The sequence below is a fragment of the Monodon monoceros genome, unplaced genomic scaffold (assembly GCF_005190385.1).
Source record: "Monodon monoceros isolate NGI ecotype Baffin Bay Population unplaced genomic scaffold, NGI_Narwhal_1 Super_Scaffold_16, whole genome shotgun sequence".
Lineage (NCBI taxonomy): Eukaryota > Metazoa > Chordata > Mammalia > Artiodactyla > Monodontidae > Monodon > Monodon monoceros.
Window position 1 is genome coordinate 798919 of NW_021703772.1, and position 23008 is coordinate 821926.

At 44.8% G+C, this 23008-nt stretch overlaps 1 protein-coding gene across 26 annotated transcripts in view; it reads right to left on the reverse strand.

Annotated features, from left to right (window-relative positions):
• SNED1 (sushi, nidogen and EGF like domains 1) overlaps positions 1 to 23008 on the reverse strand; it is an 88924-nt gene that overhangs the window by 53977 nt on the left and 11939 nt on the right. For all 26 annotated transcript variants that reach the window (XR_003793957.1, XR_003793956.1, XR_003793954.1 and 23 more), the window contains exon 2: positions 1547 to 1834. Coding sequence is in view for 21 of the 26 variants with exons in the window: in XM_029225389.1 (XP_029081222.1) it covers positions 1547 to 1834 (288 nt within the window). In the remaining 5 variants the exon portion in view is untranslated. The remainder of the gene's footprint in view (positions 1 to 1546; positions 1835 to 23008) is intronic.

A 23008-nucleotide genomic window follows, 5' to 3' on the forward strand; every position in this document is an offset into this window, starting at 1 on the left:
GAGGTAATAGGTAAAATGACTCTGCAGAGGTGAAATTATAACATAAAAAATGACGTAGAAGAACATATAAGAATGAGGAAAGTGCCCACAATACTGTTGAGTGAAAGAAACACTCACAAAACAGCACGTTCCACGTGGTTCTATTTATTTTTTAACGTGTGGGTTGATTCACAGTGGGACATGTTGAACAGGAGTTATCTCCTGCTGGTGGGGCTGTAGATTCTTTTTCTCTACTTTTTGTTAAAAAGACATTTTTCTTACAAATTGGCGATAAGAAAAAACAAACAAAACATACAAAATGTTAGTGGGCTACGTGTGAACAAAAGTTCAGTCGAGAAACTTCTTTGTAGTAATGTTTACAGAAAAAGCCCATCTTTCCTGATTTGCTGTCATACTCCTGCTAAAACCCCCAGCAGTGACGGTTACTCTCACAAGGTACCTGACAAGCAGCTTGCTTCTTTTTGGCCTCTTGGGGGCTGCAGGGTTCATCACCACCTGCACGTCCCTCCCCGCCCCGTCCCCACCTGAGCCGCCGCGGCTGGGGACTCCGGGCTCTGCTCAGCATATCTAGGACCGAGCCCGTCTGCCACCTGTCCCCACCCCTCCCACCCTGTGCCTGCGATGGGAGACCGGGCACCACCCTCGGGGCTTCTCTCTCCTCCTCAGCCCAGTGTGGTCACACCCACCCTAACTGCTGTGCTGAGCCCTCCATTCCCTCCAGCTCCAAACCTCCCCCATGTGGCCGAGCCAGGCCCCCAGGCTTGCACAGCATCAGGGAGAGCCCACGTCCTGCTGGCGTGGCGTCCCTGTTACGTGGTCGCTGGTGTCCCCCCTGTTAAGAGTGTGCCCCACGGGAGAGTCATGTCCTGTGCTCTCTGTCTGGGGCCGCCTCCCCAGAGCCCAGAACACTGCCTGCCCCAGACGTGCCCCTAAAGGAATGTGTATTAAATGTGTGGGCATACCGTCCTGAAAGGCCGCCCGCTCCCCAGTGCTTTTCTCTAGAGAGCCGCCCTCTGTCCCATGCGGTTGTGACCCAGCACCCATCGTGGGCCTGGCCGCAGGAGGTGCCGGTCACGCGTCTGCTGCTGGAAGCGCTATGCCGCCCTCACTGGGAATCCGCCCACCACACTGACCACACTGGGTAAAGTGGTCAGTTATTCTGGACTTGGCGCTGTGGCCGTTTGGCGTCATCAAGGAATAATGTATTAAACGGAATAAACTTCCCATTTAACCCTTTGAGTACTGAACCGTTCCAAACGGAAACCTTCTAACACAGACCATCTGCGTCCCCCGAGTGAGTGAAGGACGGTGTTGGGGCACTTGGCGTTTCCCTGGACACGGGTGGTTTCCAGGAGGCCCAGGCTCCATCCCCCCTCCAGCCTGGCCCTGTGACCTTGGGCGAGTGGCTTCCGCCCCTGAGCCCAGCTGTCCCCTCTGGGCACGAAGCCCAGGGATTGCGTCTGGCCCACTCAGCAAGCAGGGGGCCCTGGAGGGAGACCCTGGGCCCCAGATGGATGTCCTCCCTTCCCCAGGACAGAACACTCACGGGGGAAGAGGAGCTGCCTCCGAAGAAGGTGACGCGGTACCAAGTGGCTATGAACACCCAGGTGGCGGAGAAGCCTGGGAGCTCGGGGAAGTAGTGCCTGACGTCATCTGTGGCCCTGCGCAGCGTGGCTGCGTCGGTGGCCTCCCGGTAGTACACGTCGCCTGCACGCCGGTTGTCCACGTCCGCCCAGAAGGCCGCCACCACGCAGCGGTCCTTGGCGATGGGGAAGGCCACTGGGGTGAACTGAGAAACCTCCTTCAGGAAGGAGACGATCCCGTTGTTGTTCACCTGTCGGGGCAGAAAGCCAGAGAGGGGCCAGATGGGGGCCTCCCCAGCCTCACCCCCTGGGCACCCTCTGAGGCTGAGCCAGCCTTGGGCAGGGTATTTTCAGGATGGCCTGACAGTTCCTGGTCCCTGATTTGGGATCCCCGGGCCTGCTCCAACCCCTCCCGGACAGGCCGTGGCTCAGGGCACAGGCTCTGACCTGTTTGCTGTACACGGTGCCCTGCACAGTGCCTGGCCTGGGGCTGCCAGCGTGGGGTGGGGATCCCCCAGTGTGGGCCCTGGCTTTGGGCGGTAGGGGGCTCAGACCTGCCCAGTGGCCCCAGCTCCTCGGTCCGACTCCCATCAGGGGCCGCAGGAGGGCAGGGCAGTCCCAGCCTCTGAGCCAGGTCTGGAAGGGTGAGGAGGAGGTGTGCTTGCCAAGCAGGGGTGGGGATGGGCTGGGACCACTGTGGACAGGGGAGGCCGGGAGGGCCTCGATGGCCAGGTGGGGCACCTGTGCTCAGGACTCCAGGTAGTGGAGCCCCAGAAGGCCCCTGAGCACAGGAGGTGGAGCGGCATCTTTGTGGTCAGACACAACTGGTTCTAGCGTTGACCCTGCCACTCTCCAGCTATGCAGCCACCAGGCCCGTTAGGCTTTGCCTCTCTGTGCTCTGGCTTTCCACCTGTAGGATGGAGCAAACACTCATTCTGGCCTCACGGGGTGCTGGGCAGGGTTGAGTGGACTAATGATCACAGAGTCAGCTCTAGACCATCACGATTTATCCTGCGAAGACTGTGGTCAGCCCGTGCTGTTAGAAATGACCCTTCAGGTGAGGGCAGGCTCTGTAATCTACACCAAACAAAAAGGCGGATAAATACACCTCTCTTCTTCTTTTTTTATAAGATTATTTATTTAATTTTTGGCTGCATTGGGTGTTCGCTGCTGCGTGCGGGCTTTCTCTAGTTGCTGAGAGCAGGGGCTACTCTTCGTTGCGGCGCACGGGCTTCTCATTGCAGTTGCTCCTCTTGTTGCAGAGCACGAGCTCTAGGCATGCGGGCTTCAGTAGTTGTGACACATGGGCTTCAGTAGTTGCGGCACGCGGGCTCAGTAGTTATGGCTCGCGGGCTCTAGAGCGCAGGCTCAGTAGTTGTGGTGCAGGGGCTTAGTTGCTCTGCGGCATGTGGGATCTTCCCGGGCCAGGGCTCAAACCCGTGCCCCCTGCATTGGCAGGTGGATTCTTAACCACTGCGCCACCAGGGAAGCCCAACAGACCTCTCAAAGGCACCAAAGAGTGAACAAGGGAGCATATTTCAATTCCAAATCTTGGACAAGAAGAGACTGGAGGTGAGCCCAGTACTCAAAGCTCCTTTCCCCCTGAGTGAGTGCATCTGCAGATGTAGAAGCGACAGCTGTACGACAGACCTATACTTCTTGTAGCCTCATGGAGGGAAAGAGATAAATGCCAAAACTCGGGGCTGGCTCAAGGTGAGGAACCTGATAACCCCCACATTGAGCTGGGACCTCCAAGGCCTGCCTCATAATCAGGGTGAACCCAAAGTAAGTGGTCCTTATGCAGATGTACACTCCACCTTCCCTTCAGCAGGGCCATCCAGGCACTTTGAGCCTGGAACTTAGATTAAGGTGGTTCCTGACAGGGAGCACCCCTAGGTTCCAGGCAGGAGTAAAGAAAAACCCTCCCTGGAGCAAGATGTATCATCTTAGGCCTCAAGTTATTCCTGTAAACATTTGTTCAAATACAAATTCCAGGACACAGTCAAAGATAACCAGACACACAAGGAAGTGAGACACTGCTAACAGGAATAAGCAGAAATAAGAGAAACATCAGATATTGGAATGATCAGACACAGACTATAAAATAACTAAGTTTACTATGTTCAAAGAAATAAAATGCAAGCTTTAAAATTTCATCAAGAGAATACCCAAAATAATCTTGAAAAAGAAGAACAACATTGGAGGACTTATACTTTCTGATTTCATATCTTATCCCAAAGCTACAGTAATCAAAACAGTGTGGCACTGGCACAAAGACAGACAGATAGATCAGTGGAATAGAACAGAGAGCCCAGAAAGAAACCCTTGCATATATGGTCAGATGATTTTTAAACAGGGTGCTAAGACCATTCAATGGAGAAAGGACAATCTTTTCAACAAATGGTGTTGGAAAAACTGGATATCCACATGTGAAAGAATAAAGTCAGACCCTTACCTAACACCATTTACAAAAATTAACTGAAATGGATCAAGGGGCTAAATATAAGAGCTAAAAACATAAAACTCATAGGAAAACATAGGGCAAAATCTTCACAACACTGGCTTTGGCAACGACACCAAAGGCACAGGCAACGACAGAAAATATAGACGAACTGGAGTTCATCCAAATGAAAACCTTTTGTGCATCAAAAGACACCTTCAGCAGAGTAAAAAGGTCATCCACACATGGGAGAAAATATTTGCAAATCATATGTTTAATAAGGGATTAATAGCCAGAATATATAGTAAACTCCTACAACTCAACAACAACAAAAAGCCAAACAACCTGATTAAAGAAATGGGAAAAGGCCTTGAATAAACGTTTTTCCAAAGAAGACATACAAATGACCAAGCCAATGAAAATATACTCAATGCCACTAATCATTAGAAATGCAAATCAAAGCCACAGTGAGCCACCATGTTACACCCATTAGGATGGCTACTATTTTTTTTAAAAAGCCAGAAAATTACAAGCATTGGTGAGGATGTAGCAAAACTGGAACCCATGTGCACTGTTGGTGGGAATGTAAAATGGTGCAGCCACCATGGAAAACAGTAGGCAGGCAGTTTCTCAAAAAAAACTACAAATAGAATTACCACATGATCTAGTAATTCTACTTCTGGGTATATATCTGTACTAGTCTGATAGAGCTGCCATAACAAAACGCCACAGACTGAGTGGTTTAAACAACAGAAATATATTTACCCACAGTTCTGGAGGCTAGAAGTCCAATATCAAGGAGCCACTAGGGTTGCTTTCTAGTGAGGCCTCTCTTCCTGGTGTGTAGATGGCTGCCTTCTTGCTCTGTCCTCACAGGGCCTTTCCTCTGTGTGCACACGAGGAAGGAGAGAGCTTTCTGGAGTCTCTTCATCTTCTTATTGGATTAGGGTCCCACCCCTGTGACCTCATTTAACCTCAATTACCTCCTTAAAGATCCTATCTCCAAATACAATCACATCTGGGGTTAGGACTTCAGCATATAAATTTTGAGGGGACACAATTTAATCCACAACAATACCAAAAAGAATTAAATGCAGGGTCTTGAAAAGATATTTGTATACCCATGTTCATAGCAGCATTATTCACAACAGCTGAAAGGTGGAAATAACCAAAGTTCCATCAAGGCATGAATGAATAAGCAAAATATGATGTATGTATATAATGGAATGTTATTTAAAAAGGAAGGGAATTCTGACACACGCTACAACATGGACGAACCTTGAAGACGTTATGCAAAGTGAAACAGCCAGTCACAAAGGGACACATGCTGTGTGATTTCACTTATATGAGGTAACTGGAGTAGTCAAAAATCATAAAGACAGAAAGTAGAATGGTGGTTGCCAAGGGGAAGGGGAATGGGTGAAGTATTGTTTAATGGATATGGACTTTCAGTTTTGCAAGATGAAAAGAGTTCTGGAGATGTATGGTGGTGATGGCTACACAACATGAATGTCCTTAATGACACTGAATTTACACGTAAACATGGTTAAGATGGGCAATTTTATATTACGTATATTTTCCACAATACAAAATTTTATTAAAAAATCATCAGGGGGGCTTCCCTGGTGGCGCAGTGGTTGAGAGTCCGCCTGCCGATGCAGGGGACATGGGTTCGTGCCCTGGTCCGGGAGGATCCCACATGCCGCGGAGCGGCTGGGCCCGTGAGCCATGGCCGCTGGGCCTGCGTGTCCGGAGCCTGTGCTCCACAATGGGAGAGGCCACAGCAGTGAGAGGCCTGCGTACCACACACACACACACACAAAAAAAAATCATCAGGATTGGAAATTATTTTTTAAAACCCATTTAACAGAACTAAGTAGAAATTCTAGCACTAAAACCAAATAACAGAAATTAAGAGAATTTCTGTTTAAAGTAGACATTTAAGAGCAGGTCTGATGGAACTAAAGAAAGAGTGAGTTAACTGGAACTAGAAGACAGCTCAGAAGGAAAGATCTACAATTTAGAACAGAGACAAAAAGGTGGAAAATGAAGAAAAGATCAGGAATATGGGAAGCAGTAAGATGGCCAAATGTATGATATGGAGCAACAGAAGGCAAAGAGATACAAATGCAATAGTTGGGAAATTTCCAGAACTGATGAAAGACATCAGATTGTATATTCAATAATCCCCGTGATTCCCTACCTGGAAAAAACAAAAACAAAGCTATAGAAAATAAATGCTGGAAATGCAGAAAGTCAATGACAAGGAGACAATCTATCTTAAAAGGAGAAAACAGATAAATTACCATTAAAGGCATTACAGGTAAACTGACTGCTGACTTCTCATAAGCAACAATGGGAGCCAGAGAAACAGTGGAATTATATATTCAATATGCTGACAGATATATAAACTGCCAACATAAAAGTTTTATACTGAGATAGAATATCCATTACTGCTGAAGGCCAAATAGAGATAATCCATACAAACAAACAAACAAACAATAAATAAATACCAGACCCCTACTAAAAGAAATTCTAATGGGAATGGGACTGGTATGGTCTTATAGCTGACCCACACTAAAAGAAATTCAAGTAAAAGGAAATTTAAAGTCAGAGATGCAAAAAGGAGAAAAGGACGAAGAAGTTGTTATGAGGCCACCATCACCCTGATACCAAAACCAGACAAAGGTACTACATAAAAAGAAAATTACAGACCAACATCACTGATGAATACAGATGCAAAAATCCTCAACAAAATACTAGCAAACAGAATCCAACAATACATTAAAAGGATCATACACCATGATCAAGTGGGACTTATCCCAGAGATGCAAGGATTCTTCAATATACGCAAATCAATCAATGTGAAACACCATATTAACAAATTGAAGAATAAAAACCATATGATCATCTCAATAGATGCAGAAAAATCTTTTGACAAAATTCAACACCCATTTATGATAAAAACTCTCCAGAAAGTGGGCATAGAGGGAACCTACTTCAACATAATAAAGGCCATATACGACAAACCCACAGCAAACATCATTCTCAATGGTGAAAAACTGAAAGCATTTCCTCTAAGATCAGGAACAAGACAAGGATGTCCACTCTCACCACTATTATTCAACATAGTTTTGGAAGTCCTAGCCACGGCAATCAGAGAAGAAAAAGAAATAAAAGGAATACAAATCAGAAAAGAAGTAAAACTGTCACTGTTTGCAGATGACATGATACTATACATAGAGAATCCTAAAGATGCCACCAGAAAACTACTAGAGCTAATCAATGAATTTGGTAAAGTTGCAGGATACGAAATTAATGCACAGAAATCTCTTGCTTTCCTATATACTAATGATGAAAAATCTGAAAGAGAAATTAAGGAAACACTCCCATTTACCACTGCAACAAAAAGAATAAAATACCTAGGAATAAACCTACCTAGGGAGACAAAAGACCTGTATGCAGAAAACTGTAAGACACTGATTAAAGAAATTAAAGATGATACCAACAGATGGAGAGATATACCATGTTCTTGGATTGGAAGAATCAATATTGTGAAAATGACCAAAGCAATCTACAGATTCAATGCAATCCCTATGAAATTACCAGTGGCATTTTTTACAGAACTAGAACAAATCATCTTAAAATTTGTATGGAGATACAAAAGACCCTGAATAGCCAAAGCAGTCTTGAGGGAAAAAAAACGGACCTGAAGGGATCAGACTCCCTGACTTCAGACTATACTACAAAGCTACAGTAATCAAGACAATATGGTACTGGCACAAAAACAGAAATATAGATCAATGGAACAGGATAGAAAGCCCAGAGATAAACCCATGCACCTATGGTCAACTAATCTATGACAAAGGAGGCAAGGATAGACAATGGAGAAAAGACAGTCTCTTCAATAAGTGGTGCTGGGAAAACTGGACAGCTACATGTAAAAGAATGAAATTAGAACACTCCCTAACACCATACACAAAAATAAACTCAAAATGGATTAGACACCTAAATGTAAGACCAGGCACTATAAAACTCTTAGAGGAAAACATAGGAAGAACACTGTTTGACATAAATCACAGCAAGATATTTTTTGATCCACCTCATAGAGTAATGGAAATAAAAACAAAAATAAACAAATGGGACCTAATGAAACTTCAAAGCTTTTGCACAGCAAAGGAAACCATAAACAAGACGAAAAGACAACTCTCAGAATGGGAGAAAATATTTGCAAATGAATCATTGGGCAAAGGATTAATCTCCAAAATATACAAACAGCTCATACAACTCAATATTAAAAAAACAAACACCCCAATCCAAAAATGGGCAGAAGACCTAAAGACATTTTTCCAAAGAAGACATACAGATGGTCAAGAAGCACATGAAAGGCTGCTCAACATCACTAATTATTAGAGAAATGCAAATCAAAACTACAGTGAGGTATCACCTCACACCAGTTAGAATGGGCATGATCAGAAAATCTACAAACAACAAATGCTGGAGAGGGTGCGGAGAAAAGGGAACCCTCTTGCACTGTTGGCGGGAATGTAAATTGATACAGCCACTATGGAGAACAGTATGGAGGTTCCTTAAAAAACTAAAAATAGAACTACCATAGGACCCAGCAATCCCACTACTGGGCATATACCCAGAGAAAACCATAATTCAAAAAGACACATGCACCCCAATGTTCATTGCAGCACTATTTACAATAGCCAGGTCATGGAAGCAACCTAAATGCCCATCGACAGACAAATGGATAAAGAAGATGTGGTCCATATATACAATGGAATATTACTCAACCATAAAAAGGAATGAAATTGGGTCATTTGTAGAGACATGGATGCATCTAGAGACTGTCATACAGAGTGAAGTAAGTCAGAAAGAGAAAAACAAATATCGTATGTTAAGGCATATATGTGGAACCTAGAAAATGGTGCAGAAGATCCAGTTTTCAGGGCAGAAATTGAGACACAGACGTAGAGAACAAACGTATGGACACCAAGGGGGTAAGCGGCGGGGTGTGGTGGTGGTGGTGTGATGAAGTGGGAGATTGGGATTGACATGTATACACTGATGGGTATAAAATGGATGACTAATAAGAAAATAAATAAATAAACATTTTTTTAAAAAAGGAAAAAAGGACAAAGAAGTTGTTATGGGCTGAATGTTTGTGCCCCCTCCCCTCAATTCATACGTTGAAACCTACTCCTCAGTGTGATGGTATTTGGAAGTGGAGCCTTTGGGAGGTGATTAGCTCATGAGGGCGGAGCCCTCATGAATGAGTTTAGTGACCTTAAAAATGGGACTGCAGGGAGCTCCCTTGCTTCTTCTGACATGTGAGAACGCAGCGAGAAGATGGCCATCTATGAATCAGGGAGTGGTTCTTCACCGTATACTCTAGGTCTGCTGACCCGTTGATCTTGGACTTCCCAGGCTTCAGAACTGTGAGAAATAAGCATCTTTTTCTGTTGTTCCTGTTTAAACCAGCTGGTCTATGGCATTTTTGTTACAGCAAAACCCAAGCAGACTAAAGCAGAAGGTTTGAGAATAAATCTACATGAACATTGACCACGTAAATAATGCTTTGTGGAACTGTGCTTAAAAATATAGAGAATTAAAATCCACGACAATAACAGCCTGTGAGTCGGGAGAGTATAGATCATGTTAGCGTGATTCAAGGTCATGTATTTTCCAAGAGAAGGACAACGGCGTTAATAAGCTTATTAGTGACCACTGCTAATTAAAAGCACACATCGTACTGTCTAGGATAATCACTGAAAGAACAGAAATAGTGTAGATAGTCCTAACTGATGGGGGCGTAAGATGGCATGATTAAAATATTTGACATAAAAGATGGCAAGAAAGGAGAAAAAAAGGAAGTATAAAGCAGTGGAACAAAGAGCACAAGAAGATAGACTGAAACACAAGTACATCAATAATTCATTAAATGGATATGATGTTCCAGTTAAAATACATACTATAAATTAATCAATAAATAAAACGTTAAAATACTGTATATAATACCATTCAAATGCTAAGCAGAGGAAACCCGGTATAGTTATATTGTTTTCAGGGAAACTAGACCATAAGGTAGTAAGTATTGTTAGAGATAAATAGGGTTACTTCATAATAATAAAGAAAGATATAACAATTTTGTATTTTTATATACCTAATAAGAAAGCCTCAACATATATAGATGAAAAACTGACAAAAGAAAATAGGTCAATTCGTGTGATGAATTGGGAGATTGGGATTGACATATATACACTAATATGTATAAAATGGATAACTAATAACCTGCTGCATAATAAAATAAACACAATAAAATTCACAAAAAAAGAAAATAGGTCAATTCATAATCATGGTGGGACATTTCAACACATCTTTGCTAGTAAAATATACACTAGGCAGACAAAAATAATCTGTCAGAATATAGAAAATTTGAACAACGTAAATAATAATTGACCTAATATATAACACAGATATAACATTAAAATTTACCATATACTGACCACATAGCAAGTGTCAACAAATTTCAAATGACTGCAAAAAGTATAGAGTTTGTTCTCTGGCCACAGTGCAATTACACTGAAAATCATAACCCCCAAAAGGTAGAAAACTCCTATGTATATGGAAATTAAGAAATATAAATAACTTTGGACAGAAAGATAACAAAAGTGTTATTTAGCAACAATATGTGAAGGTATGGTGAAAGCAGAACTTAGAAGCAAATTTATGGCCACATTTTACCACCACATTACTAAAGGTCTATTTATAGCAGTTCCTTTTACCCAAGAAAAAATTACAAGGCAGAATAAAAGGTAGGAGACACAGTTTGAAGAGACACAGCAAATCTCAGAACCAGACATGACGGGAGGTTGGAATTATCAGACTGGGAATTTAAAACAACTCTCAGTAATACGCTAAGAGGTCTAATGATAAAGTAGACGGCATGCAAGAACAGATGGGCAATGTAATCAGAGAGATGGAAACCCTATGAAACAACAAAAAGAAATGTTAGATATAAAAAGCACTGTAAAAAAAAAAAAAAAAAAAGCACTGTAGAAGAAGTAAAGAATGGCTCTGATGGGCTTATTAGTAGACTGGCTACAGCTGAGGAAAGAATCTCTGACCTTGAGGATATTTCAATAGAAACCTTCAAAACTGAAAAGCAAAGAGAATAAAGACTGAAAGAAAAAGAAACACAGAATAAATTATCCAAGGACTGCTGGACAACTATAAAAGGAGAAACATACATGTAGTGAGAATTCCAGAAGGAGAAGAAAGAAGAGAAAGGAAGAGAAGAAATATCTGAAACAGTAATAACTGAGAATTTCCTCAAATTAATATTAGACCACAAACCACAGATCTAGGAAGCTCAGAGAATACCAAGAAGGAGAGGTGCTCAAATCCCCTAGGCATATCATTTTCAAATCATGGAAAAATCAAAGATAAAGAAAAAAATCTTGAAAGAAGCCAGAGGGAAAAAACACCTTACCTATAGAGGAGCAAAGATAAGAATTATACCTGACTATTCCTCAGAAACAGTGCAAGCAAGAAGAGAGTGGAATGAAATATTTAAAATGTTGAGAGAAAAAACCCACCAACCTAGAATTCTGTACCCTGCAAAATTATCCTCAGTGAAGATAATCCTTAGTGAAGGAGAAATAAAGGCTTTCTCAGACAAACAAAAATTGAGGAAATTTATTGCCAGTAGACATGCTTTTCAAGGTATGTTAAAAGAAGTTCTTTAGAGAAGGAAAATGATATAGATGAGAAATCTGGATCTTCATTAAGAAAGGAAGAGCATAAAAGAAGGAATAAAGTAATAAAGGTAAAATAAAACTTTTATTTTTCTTATTCCTAACTGATCTAACAGATAACAGTTTGTCCAAAATAATAATACCAACAATGTTTTCAATCATATTATATATGCATATGTATGTACACACACATATATATGATATATATATATGATATATATATTATAAAACTATAAGACATTGATGAAAGAAACTGAAGGTGACACAAATGGAAAGATATACTGTGCTTATGAATTGGAAGGATTAATATTGTTAAAATGACTATACAACCTAAGGGAATCTACAGATTCAATGCAATCCCTATCAAAATACCAATGGCATTTTTCCACAGAACTAGATCACATAATTCTAAAATTTGTATGGAAACACATAAGACTGTGAATAATCAAAACAATCTTGAGAAAGAAGAACAAAGCTAGAGGTATCACACTCCCTGGTTTCAAATTATACTACAAAGCTTTAGTAATCAAATAGTATGGCACTGGCACAAAAACAGACACATAGGTCAATGGAACAGAATGGAGACACCATAAATAAATTTGCTTACATATGGTCAGTTAATATACAACAGAGGAGGAAAGAATATACTATGGGGAGAAAGACAGCTTCTTCAAGAAATGGTGTTAGGAAAACTGGACAGATATATGCAAAAGAATCAAACTGGACTACTTTCTCACACCATATAAAATAATAAACTCAAAATGAACTACAGACTTAAATGGGGGGGGAGAGATAAACTGGGAGATTGGGATTGATATATACATGCTACTATATATAAAATAGATAACTAATAAGGACCTACTGCATAGCACAGGGAACTCTACTCAATACTCTGTAATGAACTATACGGGAAAAGAATCTAAAAAAGAGTGGATATATGTATATGTATAGCTGATTCACTTTGCTGTATAACTGAAACTAACACAACATTGTAAATCAACTATACTCCAATAAAAATTATATAAAAAAGACTTAAATATAAGACCTGAGGGACTTCCCTGGTGGCACAGTGGTTAAGAATCCGCCTGCCAGGGCTTCCCTGGTGGCGCAGTGGTTGAGAGTCTGCCTGCCGATGCAGGGGATACGGGTTCGTGCCCCAGTCCGGGAAGATCCCACATGCTGTGGAGCGGCTAGGCCCGTGAGCCATGGCCGCTGAGCCTGCACGTCTGGAGCCTGTGCTCCGCAACGGGAGAGGCCACAACAGTGAGAGGCCCGCGTACTGCAAAAAAAAAAAAAAAAAAAGAATCCGCCTGCCAATGCAGGGGACATGGGTCCGAGCCCTGGTCCGGGAAGATGCCACAAGCCAGGGAGCAACTAAGCCCGTGTGCCACAACTACTGAGCCTGCACTCTGGAGCTCCTGAGCCACAACTACTGAGCCTGCATGCCACAACTACTGAAGCCCGAGCTCCTAGAGCCCATGCTCCACAACAAGAGAAGCCACCGCAATGAGAAGCCCTCGCACTGCAACGAAGAGTAGCCCCCGCTCGCTGCAACTAGAGAAAGCCCATGTGCAGCAACGAAGACCCAACACAGCCAAAAAAAAAAAAAAAAAAAGACCTGAAACCATAAAACTCCTAGAAGAAAACACAGGCGGTACACTTTTTGACATCAGCCTTAGAAATTTTTTTTTTTGGATCTGTCTTCTCAGGCAAGGGAAACAAAAGCAAAAATAAACAAATGGGACTTGAACTAAAAAGCTTTTGCACAGCAAAAGAAACTATCAACAGAATGAAAAGGCAGCTTACTAAATGGGAGAAGGTATTTGCAAATTATATATCCAACAAGGGGTTAGTATCCTAAATATACAAAGATCTCACACAACTCAACATTAAAAAAACTCAAACAAACAAAAAAGATTAAAAATGGGCAGAGAACCTGAATAGATTTTTTTCCAAAGAAGACACACAGATGGCCAACAGACACATGAAAAGATGTTCAACTTCACATCATCAAAGAAACTCAAATTAAAACCACAATGAGGTATCACCTCACACGCATCGGAATGGCTATTGTCAAAAACACACATAAAAAATGTTGGTGAGGGTGTGGAGAAAAGGGAACCCTTGTGCACTGTTGGTGGGAGTGTAAATTGGTGCAGCTACTATGGAGAACAGTATGGAGGTTCCTCAAAAGATTAAAAATAGAATTACCAGCAATTCCACTTCTGGATATTTTCCCAAAAAAAACAAAAACACTAATTTGAAAAGATATATACACCCCTATATTCACAGCTGCAGTATTTACAATAGGCAAGACATGGAAGCGACCTCAGCGCCCATTGATAGACGAATGGACGAAGAAGTGGGACACATATGTATATGTACGTGCGGTGTGTGTGCCTGTATATACACACATATATACATAATGGAATATTACTCAGCCATAAAAAAGAATGAAACCTTGCCACTTGTGACAACATGGAGGGACCTAGAGGGTATTATGCTAAGTGAAGTAAGTCAGAGAAAGACAAATACTGTATGATTTTACTTATATGTGGAATCTAAAAAACAAGCAAATGAACAAACATAACAAATCAGAAACAGACTTGTAGGGAACAAACAGGTGGTTGCCAGAGGGGAGGAGGGGTGGGACAGTGAGTGGAACAGGTGAGGGAGACTCAGAGGAGGTACAAACTTCAGTTGCAAAATAATGCGTCACAGGGATGAAATGTACAGCATGGGGCACATAGCCAATAATATTGTAATAACTTGGTGTGGTGACAGATGGGAACTAGGTCAACCATAATTCAACTCAAAAAAACCAAAAGCCAGAAAAAAGTGGAAGACAAAAGTAGGAACAAAGAGCAAAGGTGACAAATAGAAAACAGTCACAAGTGTTGTAGATATTAATCCAACCATATCAGTAATCACTCTGAACATCAATCATCTAAATGCACCAATGAAAAGACAGAGATTGTCAGAGTGGATCAAAAAACAAGACCCATCTATAAGCTGCCTACAAGAAACTCACTTTAAATATAAAGACGCATATAGATGAAAGGTAAATGGATGGGGGAAAATATATCATGCTAGCACTAATCAAAAGAAAGCAAGAGTTGCTATATTAATTTCTAACAGAGCCGACTTCCAACCAAGGATATTATCAAGGATAAAGAAGGTCATTTCATAACGATAAAAGGATCAGTTCTCCAAGATGTCAAGACAATCCTTAGTGTGTATACACCTAACACAGCATTGAACTACATGAGGTAACAGCTGACAGAACTACAGGCAGAAATGGACAAGTCCACCGTTACAGTTGGAGACTTCAGTAGTCCTCTACCAGAAAGGACATAACCCAACGCAACACCACCATCAAACAGCTAGATATAATCGAAATACCACCTCACCCAACAACAGCCAAAAACACATTCTTCTTCTCAAGCTCACAAGGAACGCTCACCAAGACAGACCACATTCTGGGCCATAGAACGCACCTTAAGAAATTAAAAAGCATAGAAATCATACAATATTTGCTCTCAGACCACACTAGAAATCAGCACGGGGTATATAGTCAATAATATTGTAATGACTTGGTGTGGCGACAGACGGTAACTAGGTGACAGATGGTAACTAGTGAAGATAACTGGAAAATCCCCAATTACATAGTGGTTACACAACACACTTCTAAATAACACATGGGCCAAAGAGGAATGTCAAGAGAAATTTAAAAATATTCGAACTAAATGAAAATTAAAGCACAACTTATCCAAAATTGTGGATGCAGTGAAAGCACTGCCTAGAGGGAAATTGATAGCACTGAATGCATATATTAGAAAAGAAGAAAAATCTAAAATCAATAATCTAAGTTTCCACCGTAGGAAACTAGTAAAGAAGAGCAGAGTAAATGCAAAGTAAGTGGAATAAAAGAAATAATAAGAATTCAAGAAAAAAATTTAATGAAATTGAAAATAGGTAATCAATAAAAAAATCAACAAAACAAAAGCTGGCTCTTTGAAAAGATCAATAAAATTGACAGCCAGGCTATCTATGACAAAAAGAGGACACAAATTACTGACATCAGAAATGTAAAAGGGAACATCAGTACAGATACCGTGGTCGTTAAAAGGATAATAAAGAGATAATATGAAAAAAATCTATGACCATAAATTTGATAACCTAGATAAAATGGACTGATTCCTTGAAAAACACAATATGCCAAAACTCACACAAGAAGGAATAGAGAATCTGAATAGGCCTGTATCTATTAAAGAAACTGAGTCAATAATTAATAATCTTCCAAAACAGAAAGCACCAGGCCAGACAGGTTCACTGGTGAATTCTACCACACTTAAGAAGAAGTTATACCAATTCTCTACAATCTCTTTCAGAGGATAGAAGCAGAGGGAATACTTCCTAACTCATTCTATGAGGCCAGCATCACCCTAATACCAAAACCAGACAAAGACATTACAAGAAAAGAAAACTACAGACCAATAGTGCTCATGAACATAGATACAAAAATCCTCAACAAATTATTAGCAAATCAAATCCAACAACGTATAAAAAGAATTGTATACCACAACCAAGTGGGATTTATCTCAGCTATGCAAGCCTGGCTCAACATTCAACAACCAATTGATGTAATCCATCACATCAAGAGGCTAAAAAAGAAAAATCACATGATCACGTCAACAGATGCATAAAAAGCATTTGACAAAATCCAACGCCCATTCATGATAAAGACTTTCAGTAATCTAGGAATAGAGGGGGATACAGAATATCTACAAAAAACCTACGGGTAGTTATGAAGAACCCAGGGGCAGGATGGGAATAAAGACGCAGACCTACTAGAGAATGGACTTAAGGACACGGGGAGGGGAAAGGGTAAGCTGGGACAAAGCGAGAGAGAGGCATGGACATATATACACGACCAAACGTAAGGTAGATAGCTAGTGGGAAGCAGCTGCATAGCACAGGGAGATCAGCTCGGTGCTTTGTGACCGCCTGGAGGGGTGGGATAGGGAGGGAGACACAAGAGGGAAGAGATATGGGAACATATGTATATGCATAGCTGATTCACTTTGTTATAAAGCAGAAATTAACACACCATTGTAAAGCAATTATACTCCAATAAAGATGTTTAAAAAAAAACCAACACCTACAGGTAACATCATACTTAATGGTGAGAAACTAGATGCTTTCCCACTAAGATGAGGTAGAAGGCAAGGATGTCCCTCTCACCACCGTCTTCAGCATTTGTTCTAGCTAATGCAGTAAGAAAAGGAGATAAAAACCTCTGCTCTGTGAAAGATAATATCAAGAGAATGAGAAGAAAGGCCACAGACCTGGGGAAAATGTTTGCAAATATGATAAAGACTGTTATTCAAAGTATACAAAGAGCTTTTAACACTCAGGATAAGAAAACAACCAACCTTGTCAAAAACTGGGCCAAAGGCCTTAACAGACACCTCACCAAAGAAGATACGCAGATGGCAAATAAGCATATGAAAAGATGCTCCACATCATAGGTTATCAGGGAAAATGCAAATTTAAACAATAATGGGATAGCACTATACACCCATTAGCATGGCCAAATCTGGAACACTGACAGCACCAAATACTGGTGAAGATGTGGAGCAACAGGAACTCTCACCCACTGCTGGTGGGGCTGCATACGGTCCAGCCACTGTGGAAGACAGTTTTCTAAACATAGTCTTACCATAAGACCCAGCAGTTGTGCTCCTTAGTATTTAGCCAAAGGAGTTGAAAACTTATGTCCACACAAATTCCTGCACACAGGTATTTAGAGGAGCTTCATTCATAATTGCCAAAACGTGGAAGCAACTGAGAAGTCCTTTAGTAGGTGAGTGGATATGTAAACTGTGGTACATCCAGACAGTGGAATATTACTCAGTGCTAAAAAGAAATGAGCTATCAAGCCATGAAAAAATATAGATGAAACTTACATGCATATTAAATGAAAAAAGTCCATCTAAAAAGGCCACATACTATATGATTCCAACTATATAACATTCTAGAAAAGGTAAAACTATGGAGACAGTAAAAAGATCGGTCGTTTGCTAGGGTTTGGGGGAGGGATGAACAGGTGGAGCACAGAGATGATACCACAGTGATGGGTACACGTCACTAAACATTTGTCCAGACCTACCGAACGTACCACACCAAGAGTGAACCTCAATGTAAACTGTAGACTTTGGGGGATGATGATGTCGTGTAAATGTAGGTTCGTCAATTGTGACAAACGTACCTTCCGGTGGAGGAGGATGAGTAACGGGGAGGCTGTGCGTGAGTCAAGAGTGGGAAGATACGGGACCTCTCTGTACCTTCCTCTCAATTTTGCTGCGAACTTAAAACTGTTGTTAAAAAATAGTCTTTAGAAAAAGACAACCCAATAAAAAAAAGTGCAAAGGACTTGAATAGGTACTTCTCCAAAGAAGATATACAAATGGCCAACAACCACATGAAAAGACGCTCAGCATCACTGTCAGGGAGATGAAAATCAAAACCACAGTGAGATAACACTTCATACCCACTAGGATGGCCATCGTGAAAAAAGTAGATAATAACAAATGTTTGTGAGGATGTGAAGAAACGGGAACTGCTCCTACACTGTTGGGGGAACGCAAAACGTGTGGCCACTCTGGAAAACAGTGTCAGCTCCTCACATGGTTAAATATAGAAAAACTATATGCACCAGCAATTCCATGCCTAGATATATATCCACACACACCCAAGAGAACTGAAAACATGTCCACACAAAAGGATGTATCGTACACAGATGTCCATAACAATATTATTCATAACAGCCAAAGGGAGGAAGCAGTCCTCATTTGCGTCGACTAAGGAGTGGATACATTATAAAAATAAATGGAATATTTTTGGCAAATAAAAGAAATGATGTACTGACACAGGCCACAACACGAGTGAACTTTGAGAACATCATCTTAAGTGAAAGAAGCCAGTCACAAAGCTCTGTGCGACTCCACTTACATGAAACATGCAGAACAGGCAAATCCATAGAAACAAAGTAGTTTAGTGATTGCCTAGGTCAGGGGTGTGCTGGGAAAAGCTGGAGGATGGTCACTCAGGGGCGAAGGGTTTCTTTTGGGGTGAGGAAAAGGTTCCAGGGGTGATTGTGGTGATGGATGTACAGTTCTGTAAACATGTGAAAAGCCATTGAATTGTAAGAGGGTGAACTGCACAGTATGTGAATTATACCTCAGTGATGAAGGCGGAAGAGAAAGAAAGGAGAGAAATGAAAAGGAAAAAAAAGGAAGGAAGGAAGGCAGGAGGAAGGTGGCAGGTAGGCGCTCCTGACCTTGGGCCTCGGGGAGCAGGGAGGGCCCAGGAGTGCAGGGGTGCGGGAAAGAGGGGCTAAAGGCTAAAGAGGGGGCTGGCCTCTGCTCTGCCCGCGGCCCCTCCACTCTCCTGCGCTCCCAGAGGAAGAGAAGATGCCCAAATTCGACTCCTGGCGTTCAGACGGGTTTGCAGTGGGGACGGGAAGCTTCAGGGGCCCTGTGGGTGGATCTGGGCCACGTGGCCTCTGTGTCTGAACGAGTGATCGCTGCCTGCGCGTCCGTCCGGGAGGTGGCTGGGCTCTCCTTCCAGGGGCCCTGCACGTGGAGAGGGCAGGGCAGCACAGACCCCGCCCGCAGGCCCCGCAGCAGAAAGGACTTGGCGTCGGGAGCCAAGCGGAGCCGGAGCCGGAGCCGGAGGCCTGTCCTTGCCCAGCAGCGCCCCTGCCCGAGGCAGGGCCCACTGCACCCTCTTTACAAATTGGGGCCCTGCCCGCTCCCCGGGAGAGCTCGTAGGAGATGTGTGTGATCTGCGGGGCCTGTGACTCTCTGCTCAATATCCCCACTGGGGCGCGCGGACTTGAACTTGAGCACTAGCAAGGGAAGGGCCCAACTGGGTGGGTGGCCAAAGGGAGAGGTCCCTGTGCCACGAGCCGTCTCGGTTTTACGTGAAACAACAGCAGCTGCCCTCGGGGGGGCTCAGCTAACGCCCCGGCACCCGGAGCGCAGCCCTGGCCTAGCGGGACCTCGGGTCCCAGAGGGGCCCTAAGAGCCTGCCTGGTTCGCCGATGGCCCAGCTAAGCTGGGCCCCATGGTGTCCACTGGGGGGCAGCGGCTGTCCGGCTCCAGCGCCCACTCCAGAAGTGGCGCCGGGTCAGTCTGCACGTGGGCAGAACTGGAAGCACCGGCTCCCCCCCGCACCCCCGGCCGCGGAAGGAGCTCTGAGGGACGTCCAGGTTTGTACTGACCTGCGGGGGCTGCTAAGGGTCTGCTGGAGGGTCAGCAGACTGCCGGCTGAAGGGCCAGATGGTAAACACTTTTCACGCCGTGGACCATATACGGGCTCCTCGCATATGCCTCTTTGCCCCTTCTGTTTTTGTTTTCACAGCCCTTTAAAAACACAAATCACACTCGCAGCTCCCAGGTCACGCAGACGAGGCTGGGCGGGGCTCCGTGGGCCGCGCTTTGCGGGAACCCACATGCGCCCACGCCTTTGCTCCGAGCCCTCACGGCCACGATGCGCAGAGGTTCACAACCGGACCCTCCGCAGAAAGAGCCGGCGCTGCCACCGGACGGAGCCCAGCCCGGCCAACTAAGGGTGCCCATCTTTGGGAACAGACTGCAACTGATGGCTGCATGGTCCGGGTCCCTCGGGCAGGTGCCCAGGGTGGGGCTGTTCTCTGATGGGACTGACGGGGATGCCCCTGTGTCCCTCCTCGTACCAGAGATGGCAATGCAGCCACCACCATGACCCAGCCAAAGAAAGGGCTCTGCGTTAGGGGCTCAAAATCCACTGCCACACTCCAGGCCTGTGTCCACAGAAGTCGGCCTCGTGAGCCACCTCTGACCCCTCCCAGGCCCTCCATGGGGGTCTCACTGCTGTTGACACTTTGCCGTCACGGTGCTGCCCTTCCAGCCTCATCGGCCCACTCTGGCCACGGCACTGCCACCGTCGACTCCCTGGACCATTTGTGTGTGGCAGCAGTGGGCTGGGGTCTCAAAGGCCCCCGCAGTGCTTAGAGTCAGGTGTGCGACAAGCGTTCCGTGTTCCCCATCCTCTGAGGGCACCTGGTGTCACGAGCCCTGGACCAGCCTCCTCGAAATCATCCTGAAAGGCTTCTGCCCCTGCGGCCTTGCCTGCCCAGGTCCTCGCACCCTGGCCGGGCTGTTTGCTCACCAAACGTGGCCCCAGGAGGGGTTCAGCTCCCCTTGGCTGGCCTCTGGGTGGTGGCCAGGACTAAGGGGGGTGTGGGTACCGGGTCACACAGCCCTCCTTTGAAGACAGGGACCTGCCCGGACCGTTCCTGGCACCGTGAGGCATCCCTCTCCCTGACAGCAGCCCTGCCTAGCCTGGTAGGTGTGCCCCCAGGGGCAGCCACCATACAGGGGCTGCAGGATTCGAATTTCACTTTCTGTCGGATGGCAGAGTTCCAGGTCCTGGAGACACGGTCACTTGGTTGAGGACACTGCGCGTTGTCATCTGCGGTGGTCCATGGGGGCCCCTGTGGGGGATGTAACAGTGTCTGTACATGTTACACAAATGCCTGTTGCTTTTGCACCTGAGCCCTCCTGGTGAAAGGTCTGGGTGTGAGCAGAGGGTGGCTAGGGGAGGAGGTGATTAACGGGGCCAGGACGGGCACACTGGCTTTGTGGCTGAGGAGTATTCAACCCGCACCTGGGCAGGACCACCTCAGCCCCCGGGGGAGCCGGGGGTAGGTGACTGCTTTGTGCCCCTAGATCCAGCGCCTGGCAAAGCCCTCACAGCCCACCTGAGTCAGGCAGCAGTGCAGCTGCCCACCTGACCTGCGCTGGGTTTGCATCCCTGTCTGCGAGCTATGAAAGTGGAAAAACGACGGGACGCTCGGGTCACAAACTGCTCTGCTGTGCCTGCCGCCCAGGTGTGGGCCCCGCCCGCCCTGCAGGTAAATTCACGACGGCACACCCTTGTTTGTCTCATGACACGAATTCATACTGGGCCTCGGGTTCTGTTGTGTGTGATGACTGAGACTACAAATGGTCAGAGACACGGCCCTTAACCAAACCGGTGGGACAGGCAATCCGAATCAAGCTGAACAGATCCTAAACTGAGAGGCCTGCGTCCCCTCAGGTCACACGTCTGCATGTGGGGAGAGGGATCACAGGATGTCTCTCCATGGCGGGGCAGGGGCTCAACCCTCGCAGTCTGCCTGTGACTGGGGGATTCCCAGCATACCAGATTTTCAGTGTAGAACTGGGAAGGTTTGCGCAAAAGCAGGGTGAGTTTGTCACCCTAATGGGAGTTGCTTTCTGGGCCAGTTTACGGCCTCTGTAATCACTGGTGATGGCATCCAAGATCAGCAGGGCGGTCCGCAGGCATTCGTGCGTCAGGATGGACGGTGGCCTGGCCTTGGACCACTCCTGGCCTCTCTGGGATCCTGCACAGCCGGCTGCACCTGGGACCTGGGGCTGAACCCCATCTTGCTGCCTGGAGTCCTGTGGGCAGCAAATCACCCAGATTTGGTCCTGGCCTCTGCTGGTCCGATTAATCAGGGTGGCTGACGGAATGGCAGACTCGTGTGAAAATTGGAGCTTGGCCCAGAACAGGTGGGGCGGGGAGGTGGGCCGTGGGGGAGGCCTCTGTGCGCTTTGCTCGTCCGCTCCCTGCTTGGGCCGGGTCTTGGGGTTGTGTTTGCAGAGATTGGCTTCGAGGGACAAAGTGTCCTCTCCCTTGCGGGCAAAGGCAGGCTCGCCATAGGAGAGATGGCTTCCCCGAGCCCAGGGCTTCCTGGCTATGACACAAACCCACAGTCTGGGTTCCATCTGCCTGGGCCCCTCCGTGTGGCCTCATGATACCACGAGGAGAGCCAGGGACACCAAGGCAAACCACATGGTGTGCCTCTCCCTGCACCACGAGTCCTAACGGCCTTTGTTCCCGACCCGGGAGCCTTGGGCCTCGGCCAGCTTCTGAGAAGCAGTGACAGGCTGACCGCTGGTCTGTAAGGAGGGTACCATCAAATCCCAGACCTCAACAGTTTTACATTGATCACCTTGAAGTTGTATATAAAATGGATCTTTTCCCCTAGAAAAACACAACTTACCAAATGTGAAAAGAAACAGAAAATCTATTTTTTTATATTCATAAGGAAATTCAATTAGTGTTCACAATTTTCCCACCAAGAAAACTCTAGGTCCAGATGGCAG